Source organism: Bombina bombina, chromosome 1 (assembly GCF_027579735.1).
Source record: "Bombina bombina isolate aBomBom1 chromosome 1, aBomBom1.pri, whole genome shotgun sequence".
Taxonomy (NCBI): Eukaryota; Metazoa; Chordata; class Amphibia; order Anura; family Bombinatoridae; genus Bombina; species Bombina bombina.
Window position 1 is genome coordinate 1,022,386,127 of NC_069499.1, and position 19,160 is coordinate 1,022,405,286.

At 39.7% G+C, this 19,160-nt stretch overlaps 1 protein-coding gene across 2 annotated transcripts in view; it reads left to right on the top strand.

The window, feature by feature from the left end:
• The window catches only part of RPN2 (ribophorin II), a 54,385-nt gene that overhangs the window by 11,870 nt on the left and 23,355 nt on the right, over nt 1-19,160 (top strand). For both annotated transcript variants that reach the window (XM_053717139.1, XM_053717211.1), the window contains exon 5: nt 18,201-18,276. In XM_053717139.1, coding sequence (XP_053573114.1) covers nt 18,201-18,276 — 76 coding nt within the window. The remainder of the gene's footprint in view (nt 1-18,200; nt 18,277-19,160) is intronic.

Sequence of the window (19,160 nt, forward strand, 5' to 3'; positions counted from 1 at the left end):
TACCGGTGTTGTACTATTTACTCTCAGGCAGGACATAGATGAAGATTTCTGCCTGGAGGATGATGATCTTAGCATTTGTAACTAAGGTCCACTGCTGTTCCCACAGAAGCTGAGGAGTACAGGAAAACTTTAGTGTGAGGAACGGTTTCTTGCTATACAGCAATGAGGTATGTTCAGTCATATTTTCTGCAGATACTGTGTTAACTCGGAAAGGCTGACAGTGTCCCCATTAGGGGAAGGGTAAGCAGTAATCCTAGTGTTAACAGAGGTTTTTACTAGCTTGCATAAAGGGTTAATTTTTTGTGGGCACTCAGTTTGTTATGTGAATTTGGGACAAACGTTTTTGTGTCTGGGAGTAACGTTTTCTGTTTTATGGAACATTTCCTTGAGGGTTCTTTGGGGTCGTTTATAACCCACATGGCTTTCAGGCAGGGTTTGTTAGTTTTGTGTAGGCCCCAGCAGGTGGGGCCTACATTTACAAGCAGCAAGCAACTTCTCCTGAGGTCTTAAGAGTCTTCTGAGGGACTAATTGAAGCTTTAAACCCCATATTATCGCTTCCTAAGGGCAGGTAGGGCCACAGCAGAGCTGTGGCAAGGTGCTAACAAGGGTTTTAACCGGTTTTAGACATATTTCAATCCATTTTTTTCATTTGGGGGTTTATTGCTTATTAACTTGTGGTGCAATCCTTCTAAAGCTTAGTGGGTACACTGTTAAAATTTCAGAAAAATTGAAGCAATTTTAACCTGTTTTGCAGTTTGTGTATGCCTTTTTTTTCTCTTAAAGGCACAGTACCGTGTTTTTTTTTCATTAAATAAAGTGTTTTCCAAGCTTGCTTGCTTTATTACTAGTCTGTTAAACATGACTGACACTGAGGAAACTCATTTTTCAATTTGTTTAGAAGCCATTGTGGAACCTCCTCTTAGAATGTGTCCCACTTGTACTGATATGTCTATAAATTGCAAACAGCATATTTTGACTTATAAAATTTTGGGATTAGATGATTCTCAGACAGAATGAAATCAGGTTTTGCCATCTAGTTCTCCCCAAGTGTCACAACCAGTAATGCCCGCACAAGCGACGCCTAGTACTTCTAGTGCATCTAATTCTTTCACCTTGCAAGATATGGCTTCAGTTATGAATACTACCCTCACAGAGGTTTTATCTAAGCTGCCTGGGTTGCAAGGGAAGCGCAGTAGCTCTGGGTTAAGAACAAATGCTGAGCCTTCTGACGCTTTAGTTGCCGTATCCGATATTCCCTCACAATGTTCTGAGTTAGGGATGAGGGATTTGCTGTCTGAGGTAGAGATTTCTGATTCAGGAAAGATGTTCTCTCCGACAGATTCAGATATGACGGCATTTAAATTTAAACTAGAGCACCTCCGTTTATTGCTCAGGGAAGTTTTAGCTACTCTGGATGATTGTGACCCTATTGTAGTTCCAGAGAAATTGTGTAAAATGGACAAATATTTAGAGGTTCCTGTTTACACCGATGTGTTTCCGGTCCCAAAGAGGATTTCGGACATTGTTACTAAGGAGTGGGATAAACCAGGTATTCCGTTCTCTCCCCCTCCTGTTTTTAAGAAAATGTCTCCCATTTCTGACACCATAAAGGACTCATGGCAGACGGTCCCTAAGGTGGAGGGAGCTATTTCTACCCTGGCTAAGCGTACAACTATACCTATTGAAGACAGTTGTGCTTTCATTGATCCTATGGATAAAAAATTAGAGGGTCTCCTAAAGAAAATTTTTGTTCATCAAGGTTTTCTTCTTCAACCTATTGCATGCATTGTTCCTGTAACCACTGCAGCTGCCTTTTGGTTTGAGGCTCTTCAGATGGAGACCCCACTAGATGATATTTTGGACAGAATTAAGGCTGTTAAGTTGGCTAATTTTTTTTTTTATTACAGACGCCGCTTTTCATCTTGCTAAATTAGCGGCTACGAATTCAGGTTTTGCCATTTTAGCGCGTAGAGAGTTATGGCTTAAGTCCTGGTCAGCTGATGTGTCATCTAAATCTCTAAGCTTTTGTCCATCCCTTTCATAGGTAAGACTCTATTCGGGCCTGCATTGAAAGAGATCATTTCAGACATGACTGGAGGGAAGGGTCATACCCTCCCTCAGGATAAGTCAAATAAGACAAGGACCAAACAAAATAATTTTCGTTCCTTTCGAAACTTCAAGAGTGGTCCCTCTACCTCTTCCCCTGCTGCAAAGCAAGAGGGGAACTTTGCTCAATCCAAGCCAACCTGGAGACCTAATCAGGCTTGGAACAAGGGTAAACAGGCCAAAAAGCCTGCTTCTGCCACTAAGTCAGCATGAAGGGGTAGCCCCCGATCTGGGACCGGATCTAGTAGGGGGCAGACTCTCTCTCTCTTTGCTCAGGCCTGGGCAAGAGACGTTCAGGATTCCTGGGCAGTAGAAATTGTAACCCAGGGATACCTTCTAGATTTCAAGGATTCCCCTCCAAGGGAGAGGTTCCATCTTTCTCAATTGTCTGTAAACCCGACAAAAAGAGGCGTTCTTACACTGTGTAGAAGACCTTTTTACCATGGGAGTGATCTGCCCAGTTCCAAAAGCAGAACAGGGGCAGGGGTTCTACTCTAATCTGTTTATAGTTCCCAAAAAGGAGGGAACCTTCAGACCAATTCTGGATCTCAAGATCCTAAACCAATTCCTAAGAGTTCCATCTTTACAAGATGGAGACCATTCGGTCTGTCTTACCATTGTTCCAGCAAGGTCAATATATGACCACCGTGAACTTAAAGGATGCGTATCTGCACATTCCTATCCACAAAGATCATCACCAGTTCCTCAGGTTCGCCTTTCTGGACAAGCATTATCAGTTTGTGGCTCTTCCTTTTGGGTTGGCCACGGCGCTGTGAATCTTCACAAAGGTGCTAGGGTCCCTTCTGGCAGTTCTAAGGCCACGGGGCATAGCAGTGGCGCCTTATCTAGATGACATTCTAATTCAAGCGTCGTCCTTCCAACTAGCCAAGTCTCACACAGACTTAGTGTTGGCCTTTCTAAGGTCTCACGGGTGGAAAGTGAACGTAAAAAAGAGTTCTCTTTCCCCCCTCACAGGAGTTTCATTTCTAGGGACTCTGATAGACTCGGTGGACATGAAAATATTTCTGACGGAGGTCAGGAAATCAAAGATTTTGTCCACCTGCCGAGCTCTTCATTCCATTCCTCGGCCGTCAGTGGCTCAGTGTATGGAGGTAATCGGACTAATGGTAGCGGCAATGGACATAGTTCCGTTTGCTCGCTTGCATCTCAGACCACTGCAACTATGCATGCTCAATCAGTGGAATGGGGATTATGTGGATTTATCTCCTCAGATAAATCTGGATCAAGAGACCAGAGACTCTCTTCTTTGGTGGTTGTCACAGGTTCATCTGTCCCAAGGAATGTGTTTCCGCAGGCCAGAATGGGTTATAGTGACGACAGACGCCAGTCTTCTGAGCTGGGGTGCAGTCTGGAATTCCCTGAAAGCTCAGGGTTTGTGGACTCGAGAGGAGGCTCTCCTACCGATAAATATTCTGGAATTCAGAGCAATATTCAATGCTCTCCAGACATGGCCTCAGCTGGCTTCGGCCAGATTCATCAGGTTTCAGTCGGACAACATCACGACTGTGGCTTATATCAATCATCAGGGCGGAACAAAGAGTTCCTTAACGATGATAGAGGTCTCAAGGATAATCCAATGGGCAGAGGCTCACTCTTGCCATCTGTCAGCGATCTATATCCCAGGTGTAGAGAACTGGGAAGCAGATTTTCTAAGTCGTCAGACTTTTCATCCTGGGGAGTGGGAACTCCATCCGGAGGTGTTTGCTCAGCTGGTTCTGCTATGGGGCACACACGAGTTGGATCTGATGGCGTCTCGTCAGAACGCCAAACTTCCTCGTTACGGCTCCAGGTCAAGGGATCCTCAGGCTGTACTGATAGATGCTCTAGCAGTACCCTGGTCGTTCAACCTGGCTTGTGTTTCCACCTTTCCCTCTCCTTCCACGTCTGATTGCCAGAATCAAACAGGAGAGAGCATCAGTGATTTTGATAGCGCCTGTGTGGCCACGCAGGACTTGGTATGCAGACCTGGTGGACATGTCATCCCTTCCACCATGTTATCTGCCATTGAGACAGGACCTTCTGATTCAAGGTCCATTCAAGCATCCAAATCTAATTTCTCTGCAACTGACTGCTTGGAGATTGAACGCTTGATTCTATCAAAGCGGGGTTTCTCTGAGTCAGTCATAAACACCTTGATTCAGGCTCGAAAAGCCTGTTACCAGGAACATTTATCATAAGATATGGCGTAAATATCCTTTTTGGTGCAAATCCAAAGACTTCTCCTGGAGTAAAATCAGGATTCCTAGGATTTTGACTTTTCTCCAAGAGGGATTAGAGAAAGGATTATCAGCTAGTTCCCTAAAGGGACAGATATCTGCTCTGTCTATTTTGTTGCACAAGCGTCTGGCAGTTGTTCCAGACGTTCAGGCTTTAGTTAGAATTAAGCCTGTGTTTAAACCTATTGCTCCGCCATGGAGTCTAAATTTAGTTCTTAGAGTTCGATAGTGGAGTACACCTAGCGCCTACTAAATAAGACCTCTGGCTTTGATAATTTGACACCTAGTTGTCCAAATGGAAAGACGAAACTAATAAGGTATACCAAAGCGCCAACTATACGAAGGCTGGGTCTGGACCTAATGCAATATTATCAAACGATTACAATAAACAATTTATTGAGTACACAAATAAGTTAAAAACATGGATCCATGTATAAACAATCAAATCTATACAACAATAATAGCTAAATGAATAGTTAAAACAAATAGTTATGTAACAGATATAGCATTTAAAATTGTGCAAACATTGTTCTTAAAAATATTCCTAACAAATTCCAAATTTAGTATAAGGCTCACAACAAAAATTCAACTTTGTGTTTACCACATACACATAATAGGTGAAATATATTAGTCAGTTATATAATATCATCTAACCAATAATGTTCTCGATTCTATGCAATGCTCCTAAATATTTCCAGTATGACTAATGTGTAAGGCTGTGAGTTAGACCTTTTAACTGTGTGTTTAACACATACACTTTGTCAAGTAAAAAATATTTTGTGACAGCAATATGCCGATGTAAAAAATGTGTATCAAAAAAAGTTGTGTGCAAAAATTAGTCTACAAAAATTAATGGTCAAAAAATAGGTTGAACTTCAAAAAACGTGAATTAAGAACAAAGATTGTGAAAAATCAAAAACCAAAAATTTACAAAAACATTGTGGTGTGTTCAAATAGTAACTTATATAAATGTAAATAATAGTCCAAAAAATAGCCCATCAGTGAAAACTTAATAGAAAAAAATAATCCAACAATAAATTATAATAAGTAGTGTGTCTCTTTAAGAACAAAACAATAATCCTTAAAGTGTTGTGAATCCTAACAGCAATAGTTATGGTGATTTTCCAAGTGTTTTATACTGAATAGCAGTGTCAGTACTTGCTAGCCGTTTTCCAACCCAAAATTCTATCTTGGCAAATATTTTGTTATAATCCCTAGATGATCCTTCTGTAAAAGAAAGATATGATGGTGTAGATTGTTTTTAGATCAATAGAAAAGGAAATTGTGCTTACCAGTCGACGTGTTTTGGTCACAAAGAGACCTTTATCAAGACTCTTTGTGACCGAAACACGTCGACTGGTAAGCACAATTTCAGTTCTCCAACATTGGTGTGTCCGGTCCACGGCTTCATCCTTACTTGTGGGATATTCTCTTCCCCTACAGGAAATGGCAAAGAGAGCACCCAGCAAGAGCTGTCCATATAGCTCCGCCCCCCAGTCATTCTCTTTGCCGCTCTGAACAAGTAGCATCTCCACGGGGATGGTAAAGAGTATGTGGTGTTAGTTGTAGTTTTTTATTCTTCTATCAAGAGTTTATTATTTTAAAATAGTGCCGGTTTGTACTATTTACTCTAAAACAGAAAAGGATGAAGAGTTCTGTTTAAAGAGGAGTATGATTTTAGCAGCAGTAACTAAAATAAATTGCTGTTCCCACGCAGGACTGTTGAGCCCAGAGAACTTCAGTTGGGGGGAACAGTTTGCAGACTTTTCTGCTCAAGGTATGATCAGTCATATTTCTAACAAGACATGTTAATGGTAGAAGACTGTCAGTTTTCCCTTAAAGGGACACTGTACCCAAAAAAATTATTGCGTGATTCAGATTGAGCATGACATTTTAAGCAACTTTCTAATTTACTCCTATTATCAAAGTTTCTTCATTCTCTTGGTATCTTTATTTGAAATGCAAGAATGTAAGTTTAGATGCCGGCCCATTTTTGGTGAACAACCTGTGTTGTCCTTGCTGATTGGTGGATAGATTCATCCACCAATAAAATAGTGCTGTCCAGAGTACTGAAACCAAAAAAAAGCTTAGATGCCTTCTTTTTCAAATAATGATAGCAATAGAACGAAGAAAAATTGATAATAGAGTTAAATTAGAAAGTTGCTTAAAATTGCATGCTCTTTGGGTACAGTGTCCCTTTAAGGGGTAAGTAAGCCATTTTCTCAGACTCATAACAGATTAAGGCTTACAAATGGGCTCTACACTGGTTGACACTATTGTGGGCTAAATAGATTGTTTTTTTTTTTCCATATTTTAATGGCATGTAGAGTGTTTTGTGCACTTAAAAGCACTTTTTGGAACGTTTTTTTCGCCTGGCATTGAGTTAGACGGCTATTTCAGTCAGGAAGGCCCCTTCACTCTGGTAATGCAGAGGAAGGAGGCCCCGTTTTCGTGCCTCAATTGCGCAGTTTATTTCCATGGCAGTGCATGCAGCTTCATGTGAGGGGTCCTGTGGCATACTAAAACGGACCCTGGAAGGTTTATTTCATTGCTGAATAACTCTCAGGGAAGGTAAAAAGCCGCAGCAAGGCTGTGGCTGTGATTGTAGTGTACTAAAATTGTCTAATTGAACAAATAGCTCTGGTTTGCTCATTTTAAGGGTTAAAGTCTTGAAACTTGGTGTGCAATACTTTCAAGGCATTAGGACTCTGGGGTGAACATTTTGTAAAAATCGGACATTGCCTTCATTGTTTTTCAATATATCAGAAATAAAGTGTGCCTGTTTATTATTTAAAGGGACAGTAACGCTTTTCTTTAAAAATGCTTTTATTGCATTATTAGCCTGCCAAATTCTGTCTAACATGTCTATACCTTCAGATGGCTTATGTTCTGTGTGTATGAAAGCCAAGGTGGTTCCCCCAATTAATGTTTGTGCAAATTGTGTCATAGCGTCCAAACAAAGTATGGACAGTACTGCCACATTGAATAAGATTGCCCAAGATGATTCTTTTAATGAAGGTAGTGGGGATAGTTCCTCATCCTCTCCTTCCGTGTCAACACCAGTTTTGCCCGTGCAGGCGATACCTAGTACATCTAGTGCGCCAATGCTTGTTACTATGCAACAGTTAACAGCAGTAATGGATAATTCTATAGCAAATCTGTTATCCAAACTGCCATCCTACCCTAGAAAGCGTGACAGCTCAGTTTTAAATACAGAAGATGAGCAGGTTGGCGCTGAGGACAATTTATCAGTTATACCCTCACATCAATCTGAATTGACAGTGAGGGAGGGCCTGTCTGAGGGGGAAATTTCTGATTCAGGAAAAGTTTCTCAGCAGGCAGACACTGATGTCGTAGCATTTAAATTTAAGTTAGAACATCTCCGCGCCCTGCTTAAGGAGGTCCTAACTACTCTTGATGACTGTGATTCTTTGGTAATTCCAGAGAAATTGTGCAAGATGGACAAATTCTTAGAGGTCCCGGTGCACGCTGATGCCTTTCCGATACCCAAGCGGGTGGCGGATATAGTGACTAAGGAGTGGGAAAAGCCAGGTATACCTTTTGTTCCACCTCCTATATTCAAGAAAATGTTCCCCATTGTTGACCCCAGAAGGGACGCATGGCAAACGGTTCCTAAGGTTGAGGGGGCAGTGTCAACGTTAGCTAAGCGCACAACTATTCCTATTGAGGACAGTTGCGCTTTTAAAGATCCTATGGATAAAAAATTGGAAGGATTGCTAAAAAAAGATATTTGTTCAGCAAGGTTTCCTGCTTCAACCAATCTCGTGCATGATTCCTGTCACCTCGGCAGCGTATTTTTGGTTCAAGGAACTAGAAAATTCGCTCCAAAAAGAGACTCCATATGATGAAGTCATGGACAGAATTCACGCACTAAAGTTGGCTAATTCCTTTATTTTGGATGCCGCTTTCCAATTGGCTAAGTTAGCGGCGAAAAATTCAGGGTTTGCAATAATGGCGCGCAGAGCGCTTTGGCTAAAATCCTGGTCGGCAGATGTGTCGTCCAAGAATAAATTGCTTAATATTCCTTTCAAGGGTAAGACACTTTTCGGGCCGGAATTGAAAGAGATTATTTCAGACATTACTGGTGGAAAGGGACATGCCCTCCCACAGGATAGGCCTTTCAAGGCTAAGAACAAATCTAATTTTCGTTCCTTTCGCAATTTCAGGAACGGACGGAATCCTAACTCTGCGGCCTCCAGACAAGAAGGCAACTCTTCCCAGCCTAAGCCAGCATGGAAACCATTGCAAGGCTGGAACAAGGGTAAACAGGCCAAGAAGCCTGCTGCTTGCTACCAAGACAGCATGAAGGGGTAGCCCCCGATCTGGGACCGGATCTAGTAGGGGGCAGACTTCTCTCTTTGCTCAGGCTTGGGCAGGAGATGTTCAGGATCGCTGGGCACTAGAAATAGTCTCTCAAGGGTATCTTCTAGAGTTCAAGGAACTTCCTCCAAGGGGAAGGTTCCACATGTCTCGCTTATCTTCAGACCAGATAAAGAGACAGGCATTCTTACATTGCGTAGGAGACCTATTAAAAATGGGAGTGATAAACCCAGTTCCGACAGCGGAACAAGGTCTGGGTTTTTACTCAAACCTGTTTGTAGTTCCCAAAAAAAAAAAGAGGGAATTTTCAGGCCAATTCTGGATCTAAAAATTCTAAACAAATTCCTCAGAGTTCCATCATTCAAAATGGAAACCATTCGGACAATTTTACCAACAATCCAGGAGGGTCAATATATGACTACCATGGACTTAAAGGATGCGTACCTGCATATTCCTATCCACAAAGATCATACAGATATTGTTCTAGCCTTTCTCAGATCTCACGGGTGGAGGGTGAACGTAGAAAAGAGTTCCCTGTCTCCGTCAACAAGAGTTCCCTTTTTGGGAACAATTATAGATTCTTTAGAAATGAAGATCTTCCTGACAGAGGTCAGAAAGTCAAAGCTTCTAAACGCTTGTCAAGTTCTTCACTCTATTCTTCAGCCTTCCATAGCTCAGTGCATGGAAGTAGTAGGATTGATGGTTGCAGCAATGGACATTGTTCTTTTTGCTCGAATTTATCTAAGACCATTACAACTGTGCATGCTCAATCAGCGGAATGGGGACTATGCAGACTTGTCTCCCCAGATTCAAGTAGACCAGGTAACCAGGGATTCTCTCCGTTGGTGGTTGTCTCACGATCACCTGTCTCAGGGAATGAGTTTCCGCAGACCAGAATGGGTCATTGTCAAGACCGACGCCAGTCTCTTATGCTGGGGTGCGGTCTGGGACTCTCTGAAAGCTCAAGGTCTATGGTCTTGAGAGGAGTCTCTTCTCCCGATAAACATTTTAGAACTGAGAGCGATATTCAATGCGCTCCTGGCGTGGCCTCACCTAGCAAAGCCAAATTCATAAGGTTCCAGTTGGACAACATGACGACTGTAGCGTACATCAATCATCAGGGGGGAACAAAGAGTTCCTTAGCGATGAGAGAGGTATCCAAGATCATCAAATGGGCGGAGGATCACTCCTGCCACCTATCTGCAATTCACATACCAGGAGTGGACAACTGGGAGGCGGATTATTTGACTCATCAGACTTTTCATCCGGGGGAGTGGGAACTCCACCCGGAGGTTTTTGCCCAGTTAACTCAACTATGGGGCATTCCAGATATGGATCTGATGGCGTCTCGCCAGAACGCAAAGGTTCTTCGATACGGGTCCAGATCCAGGGATCCCAAGGCGACACTGGTGGATGCATTAATGGTGCCTTGGTCGTTCAACCTAGCTTAGGTATTTCCACCGTTCCCTCTCCTTCCCAGGCTTGTAGCCAGGATCAAACAGGAGCAGGCCTCGGTGATTCTAATAGCCCCTGCGTGGCCACGCAGAACTTGGTATGCAGACCTGGTGAATATGTCATCGGCTCCACCATGGAAGCTACCTTTGAGACAGGATCTTCTAGTACAAGGTCCATTCGAACATCCAAATCTAGTCTCTCTGCAACTGACTGTTTGGAAATTGAACGATTGATTTTATCTAAGCGTGGGTTTTCAGATTCAGTTATATATACTCTGGTCCAAGCCAGAAAACCTGTGACAAGGAAGATTTACCATAAGATATGGAAAAAATATATCTGTTGGTGCAAATCCAAGGGATTCTCTTGGAGTAAAATTAAAATTCCTAGGATACTTCCTTTCTCCAAAAGGGTTTGGATAAAGGGTTGTCAGTGAGTTCTCTTAAAGGACAGATATCTGCTCTGTCTGTTTTGTTGCACAAACGTCTGGCAGCAGTGCCAGATGTACAGGCGTTCGTTAGAATCAAGCCTGTTTACAGACCCATGACTCCTCCTTGGAGTCTAAATTTAGTTCTGTCAGTTCTTCAGGGGGTTCCGTTTGAACCCATGCATTCCATAGATATTAAGTTACTATCTTGGAAAGTTCTGTTTTTGGTTGCTATTTCTTCTGCTAGAAGAGTTTCTGAATTATCTGCTTTGCAGTGTACTTCTCCCTATCTGGTATTCCATACAGATAAGGTTTTTTTACGTACCAAGCCTGGTTTTCTTCCAAGGGTGGTTCCAACAGGAATATTAACCAGGAAATTGTTGTTCCTTCTCTGTGTCCGAATCCAGTTTCAAAGAAGGAACGCTTGTTACACAATCTAGATGTGGTCCGTGCTTTAAAGTTCTATTTAGAAGCAACAAAGGATTTCAGACAGACGTCATCCTTGTTTGTTGTGTATTCTGGTAAGAGGAGAGGGCAGAAAGCTACTGCTACCTCTTTCTTTTTGGCTGAAAAGCATCATCCGATTGGCTTATGAGACTGCCGGACGGCAGCCTCCTGAACGAATTACAGCTCATTCTACTAGAGCTGTGGCTTCCACATGGGCTTCCAAGAACGAGGCTTCTGTTGATCAGATCTGTAAGGCAGCGACTTGGTCTTCTCTGCATACTTTTGCCAAATTTTACAAATTCGATATTTATGCTTCTTCTGAGGCTTTTTTTGGGAGAAAGGTTTTGCAAGCCGTGGTGCCTTCCGTTTAGGTAACCTGGTTTGCTCCATCCCTTCATTCGTGTCCTAAAGCTTTGGTATTGGTTCCCACAAGTAAGGATGAAGCCGTGGACCGGACACACCAATGTTGGAGAAAACAGAATTTATGTTTACCTGATAAATTTCTTTCTCCAACGGTGTGTCAGGTCCACGGCCCGCCCTGGTTTTTAATCAGGTTTGAAGAATTTCTTTCTTTATATACTACAGTCACCACGGCACCCTATGGTTTCTCCTTTTTCTCCTAACCGTCGGTCGAATGACTGGGGGGCGGAGCCAGAGGGGGAGCTATATGGACAGCTCTTGCTGGGTGCTCTCTTTGCCATTTCCTGTAGGGGAAGAGAATATCTCACAAGTAAGGATGAAGCCGCGGACCGGACACACCAATGTTGGAGAAAGAAATTTATCAGGTAAACATAAATTCTGTTTTTCTATTGATCTAAAAACAATCTACACCATCATATCTTTCTTTTACAGAAGGATCATCCAGGGATTATAACAAAATATTTGCCAAGAAGATAGAATTTTGGGTTGGAAAACGGCTAGCAAGTACTGACACTGCTATTCAGTATAAAACACTTGGAAAATCACTATAACTATTGCGGTTAGGATTCGCAACACTTTAAGGATTATTGTTTTTTCTTAAAGAGACACACTACTTATTGTAATTTATTGTTGGATTATTTTTTCTATTAAATTTTCACTGTTGGACTATTTTTTGGACTATTATTTACGTTTATATAAGTTACTATTTGAACACCACAATGTTTTTGTAAATTTTTGGTTTTTGATTTTTCACAATCTTTGTTGTTCTTGTTTTTTGAAGATCAACCTATTTTTTGACCATTAATAATTTTTGTAGACTAATTTTTGCACACAACTTTTTTGATACACATTTTTTACTTTGGTATATTGCTGTCACAATATATTTTTTACTTGACAAAGCGTATGTGTTAAACACACAGTTAAAGGTCTAACTCACAGCCTTACACATTAGTCACTATTGGAAATATTTAGGAGCATTGCATAGAATCTAACATTATTGCTTAGATAATATTATATAACTGACTAATATATTTCACCTATTATGTGTATGTGGTTAACACAAAGTTGAATTTTTGTTGTGAGCCTTATACTTAATTTGGAATTTTTTAGGAATATTTTTTAAGAGCAATGTTTGCACAATTTTAAATGCCATATCTGCTATATAACTATTTGTTTTAACTATTCATTTAGCTATTATTGCTGTATAAATTTGTTTATGTGGTAAACACAAAGTTGAATTTCTGTTGTGAGCCTTATACTAAATTTGGAATTTTTTAGGAATATTTTTAAGAGCAATGTTTGCACAATTTTAAGTGCTATATCTGTTACATAACTATTTGTTTTAACTATTCATTTAGCTATTATTGTTGTATAAATTTGATTATACATGGATCCATGTTTTTAACTTATTTGTGTACTCAATAAATTGTTTATTGTAATCGTTTAATAATATTGCATTAGGTCCAGACCCAGCCTTCGTATAGTTGGCGCTTTGGTATACCTTATTAGTTAGTTCTTAGAGTTCTTCAGGGGGTTCCGTTTGAACCCATGCATTCCATAAATATTAAGCTTTTATCTTGGAAAGTTTTGTTCCTAGTTGCTATCTCTTCAGCTTGAAGAGTTTCTGAACTATCTGCATTACAATGTGACTCTCCTTATCTTGTGTTCCATGCTGATAAGGTGGTCTTGCATACCAAGCCTGGGTTCCTACTAGGGATGCACCGAAATTTCGGCCGCAGAAAGTTTCGGCCGAAAATAGCCTTTTTGGCTATTTCGGTTTTCGGGTTTTTTGCCTGTTATTTTCGGTAAAATTATTGTGTAGCATGTTTCAAATTTGATGCTAGCCTAGAGCTGCTTTTTAAGTTTATTACTTGACTTACTGTTCTGCATATGAGTTTTCTAGGACTATACTTTATTTGGATAATTGGTAAAAAAAAAAAAAAAGTTAAATATGATTCTGATACATAAAACTAAATGAAGAATACAGTATATTGATATTTATAATTGTTTTAAGTGAGGAAACATTTTGGCCGGAAATTGCATTTTTTTCTTTTTTTTTTTTTTTCTTGGTAAAATTATTGTGTAGCATATTATTGTTTTAAGATATTTTGGTCCAATTTTAGTGTATTACTTTCAATAAAAGTGTGGGCTTTTTTTATTGGCTCTAATTATGCAAAAAAAAAAAAACTAAAAAAAATTAATTTGAAAAAACACATTTTCGGTATCAGTTTCGGTTTTCGGCCAAGTGCATCCCGGATTTTCGGATTCGGTTTCGGTCCAGAATTTCCATTTCGGTGCATCACTAGTTCCTACCTAAGGTTGTTACTAACAGGAATATCAATCAAGAAATTCTTGTTCCTTCTCTGTGTCCTAATCCTTCTTGTAAGAAGGAACGTCTGTTGCACAACTTGGACTTGGTTCGTGCATTTAAATTTTATTTGCAGGCAACCAAAGATTTTCGTCAAACATCTTCTTTGTTTGTTGTCTATTCTGGAAAGCGTAGGGGTCAAAAGGCTACGGCGACTTCTCTTTCCTTTTGGCTGAAAAGCATCATCCGTTTGGCTTATGAGACTGCTGGACAGCACCCTCCTGGAAGGATTACAGCTCATTCTACTAGAGCGGTAGCTTCCACATGGGCTTTTAAAAATGATGCTTTGTAAGGCTGCGACTTGGTCGTTGCTTCATGCCTTTTTTCAAAATTTTATAAATTTGATAATTTTGCTTCTTCGGAGGCTATCTTTGGGAGAAAGGCTTGCAAGCAGTGGTGCCTTCCGTTTTTAGGTTCCTGTCTTGTCCCTCCCTTCATCCGTGTCCTAAAGCTTTGGTATTTATATCCCACAAGTTAGGATGAATCCGTGGACTCGGTACATCATGCAAAAGAAAACAAAATTAATGCTTACCTGATAAATTTCTTTCTTTTGCGATGTACCGAGTCCACGGCCCGCCCTGTCTATTCAAGACAGATAGTATTTTTTTTTTTTAATGTAAACTTCAGTCACCTCTGCACCTTATAGTTTCTCCTTTTCTTCCTTGGCCTTCGGTCGAATGACTGGGGGGTGGAGTTAAGGGGGGAGCTATATAGACAGCTTTGCTACTTCCTGTCAGGAAGGACAATATCCCACAAGTTAGGATGAATCCGTGGACTCGGTACATCGCAAAAGAAAGAAATTTTGTCAGGTAAGCATAAATTTTGTTTTTAAAAGAATATGTAAACTGTGTCTGTATAGGTAGGTGGTCATTTGGCACAAAAAAAATTGCCTTCTTCTAAACTGGCACAAAGGGGTCTCTCTAGTTCAACCCACCCCAGAGGTAAAGCTTTTTTTCACTTTCTGCAATGAGATTTATTTAGTGAAACATTTTCTGCAGCTCATTTTGAAATACAATTTTAATTAGGCAGATACACTAAAGCTCCACCTTGATATGTGCATTCAGGGGTTTTGGAGAACTCCTGAATGCGGAAAAAGGTGGCTGCTAGTGCTGTTCGGGTATTTTTGGAGTCAAATTTATTCTTGTGAAACTGCAACACACTAAAATTTGTGCTAATCCAGATCCTAGTGTGTTGCAGTTTCAAAAGAATAAATTTAGCTCTGAAAATAGCCGAAAGGCATAAGTGGCCGCCTTCCGCATTTGGAGGTATCCAAAACCTCCTAATGCTCATATCTAGCACCAGCTCATTTTTAAAGTTTTATAATATATTGCAGCAGTTGAAAATTCAATTGCAATTTAGCTGCATAGAAAAAAAAGAAATTGTGTTAAAGGAATAGTAAAGTTAACATTAAACTTTCATGATTCAGATAGAGCATGTCATTTGAAACAACCTTTCAATTTTCTCAGCTTTCTTGGTATATTTTGAAGAGTAAATCTAGGTAGGCTGATAAGAGCTTAGCGGCATGTGTCTTTACCAGTTTATTGCCTCAGTGTTTGGAACAATGTTGCAAATACTGCTGCCAGATAGCTGAAGACATGCATGCTTTTGAGGTCACCTAGGATTTACCTATAAAGAGACATGAAAGACAATTCCCCCCCCCCCCCCCCATGATTCAGGTAGGGACTATAATGTTAAAGTTTCACATTTACTTCTATTATCAAATTTGCTTTGTTCTCATGTTATTTTTTTGTTAGAGATATCTAGACATGCCTGAGCACTACATGCCAGGAATTAGTGCTGCCATCTAGTGCTCTTGATAATGTATAACATTGTTTCAAAACTGCTGCCATATTGTGGCGAGGACACATGCACACTCCTGTAATTTACCTTAAGTTTTTTTACAAAGGATACAAGAAAACAAAGAAAATTGATAATAGAAGTAAATTGGAAAGTGTTTTTTTTTTTTTTTCTTTCTTTCAAAATTCTCTTAAATTTTTGTTTCCTTTGCTCTTGTTCTAACATCACAAAATTATAAGGTTCAAATGTAGTAATAAAAAAGGTTAATTTCTCACTAGAACATCTTACATTCATGAGTCGCAGCTTTGAAAATCTGGAAAGGCTAAGGGGCAGGGTTGAAAATATCCCTGAAACAATCATCAATCAATGCGCTGCCACTTTGTAGCACTGCTCTGTATTTGACTGTTCTCTTCAAGCAGCACTTCGCTCTGGTTGCACTGTGTTAAGAAACATTGTTTGTGTTTTTAAAAAGAACATCCTTCTGTGGAGCAGCTCTGCAAAACAAAAGTGCTAACAGATCCTGCATATGTCCCATTCTTTCTGCTGACATGCTGCATTTTCTGTGATGACATTGCAGCATATTCTCTCTCGGGGCAACCCAAAAAGCCTATATTGTCTTCCCTTAATGGCAATTTAGTAAGGTGATCACAGTAGCGACAGCGGTCACCTGGCTATTTTCAATGTTGTTGTTTTTTTCCCCCAGTTTCAATTTAAGTAACACAGGTGTGTGAAAAAGGCTTTTTCAGTAAAGGGGTTAAAGTGGTGGTAGAATTTCTCCAGCCCAGTAACTACTAACCATTGTACAGTTAAAATATGACTCGGTAGGTTTTAATTGTACTTGCTTGCCATTAATTTATTTAATCTGTTGTCCATAACCCAAAACGTATTTATATATAACCCTGGTATTTATTTGTGAGCTTTGTACAGGCAAAGCTTTGAGTGCTCTATCTTAGTTTTTAAGAGTTGGCAATAAAATTTGTGGTCAACAAGATGCATTGTAAAATCTGGCTCTTTGATAATCACAATTGCACGTATAATAAATCATTAGAAGCAGCATTAAGTGCCTTCCTTTTTATTATGGTTTAGAGTGTTAATTACCTATAATAATTGCATTGTTGTGGAAGTCTACTATTTTTAGTAAAACAAATATGCACTGGATTACAGTACTTCAACACATTCACGTGTACACATCTGGGACAGGGTTACTGCATACACCCTATGTTATCCAAAGCAAAAATTCCCACAGCACCATGTAGATTCCAATGATTTTATTGGAACATATAAATGGCAACCTTTCGGGTTTAATCACCCTTAATCATGGCATGATTAAGGGTGATTAAACCCGAAATAGTGCCATTTATGGCCTAGATCTAAATGTTCCATTGAAATCATTGAAAACTACATGGTGTTGTGGGAATTCATCTTTGCTATAGAAAGAAAATTATCACCATTCCTTTTTTTCCTTCAAAACAAAACGTTTTTATTATATTAACCCATTTGCTGGGCAACCAATGTGTTAAATGTATTCAAACATAAAACTTATGGCACCTCTGCTTCAACAACATAATCACTTAACCAAAGCAAGCTGTTTTCAGACAAGCAATTTACCACTCACTGAAAAGCTTGTCAGGCGCATGACCTCTTTCATGTTTAGCCTGTTTACCATCATTTTCTTGCTCTTATTCAGTGTGCTACCTGTTTTGCATGATAAAACATTGCACTCATTTGAATCATGGATGCTGCATGTACAGTGGCTAGTTAGCCCCAGGGATAAAGAATCCTTCTTTATTTTCTTTACACAGAGAAAATTATGGTTGTTTGTCTTCCTTGGCTGGCTGATACTCTGTACAATACTATATACTGGTAAACCTATGTGCAGAGAACATATTCATTTGTCCACCTACCCTGTTTCATTGGCCGCTGCACTATTGAGACTCTAGGCATTAAAAGTAGCTAAGTGCTACCACCTTGCATCCTCCCCACCACCAAATCTTGTTGACAATAAATTCCTAAATACTCTGCAGAATAAACATAATGCACTTTCTTTGTACAATAAATAATTCTAATCTCCATATAAATGGATTGTTAACATCGTTTTTTTATTGTAAGTAGGAATGTTGATGCAAATTTCTACATGATGACTTTTAAAGCTGCTTTGTAGTGTTAATGGCAGAATCCCTAGTGACAGCAGAAAGCTCCTTTTCTATAAATTCTTTAATTCCAACACATAGATAAGGACAGGTATGTCATTCCATCTCTATACAAGGTGACAATTCTAAATTGCTGTGTCCCCCTCAGCATCCCTCTGGAGAGCTCAGCATTGTCATGGAAATGAGACTGTCATCTGTAAAGCAGGAGGAATTATAAGGTGGGGTGGGATCCTTCCCACATGAACAGGCTTGCAGTGATTTTGGGAAACCGCTAACAGGCAATTTTTATATGCTTGAGAATATAAATAGGGGATGGTTTAGATAATAGATTGCAAGTTGCTAACTAGAATTTATATTGTTATTCCTACATAATGTAATTTGAATAACTTGTATTCCAATTGCTTTTACAATGGTGATTTTTACATCGGTAATTTTTCATTTTATCTCTCTGCAGAACTATTGAGGCCCTGCTGACCGCTTCCCACCTGTCCCAACAAGCAGATCTGCGAGGAATTGTGGAGGAGATTGAGGTATTTAAAGCTTATGTTCAGACAGTAATACATATTGCCATGATCTCAACATATTTACTAGCGTCAAATGTTTATATTTGTCTCCTGATCCTGGGCCTTCATGTGTTTGACATTTTATTCTCATCCAGTCAGTCCGGAGATCTGTGCTCATTTCATAGTATATGTGTAGGGAACCAATCCTCTCCCTGTATACGGCCAACAGCTATGTTAACCATCTAGAGAAACTGTAACATAATACAGCATGTCCGAATTCCCCCTTTTTTATACATTGTGTAAATGCAGCTGCACAGGCCATACAGACTTATGCTCCCTAGTCCTGAGCACAGTAAAAGCGATTACTGAAACAGTAATACATGTGTGTTGCAAAACTGCTTACTAGAATTTCCCTTTAATACTACTGGATATTAATAGAGCCATTGTTGTTGTTAATACCTTCAGTTGTATAAGGTATTGATTGGACTCTTTCTTAAAGTTTGCTTAGCTCTAATTCAGCTTAGTTAAATATGATTTACAATAGTGTTATAAATTAAAACCGAATAAAAAAAGCTAAAAATCTGCTTAGCACAGCAGTATTGAAAGACTGCAGCAAAGGGGTTAATAATTTATTAAACAGCTATTAAAACAGACGCACTGTCCTTTTCAAATATCTATCTCTCAAATGATGCACACAAACTATCTAGTATGCCCACTGCTATTGCAAATAATGCTTTGCCTCTTATGATTGTTGATGCAAAACTGATAGTTGATGAAAAACACTAGAAACGTAGATAAAAGTATTAATCCAAAACGCCCTAGGAGAAAATGGAACAAACACACATTTCAGATGTATTTTACAGATAAATTCAACAAAATAGTGAATGTATATTGCTATAATGTTATACTTT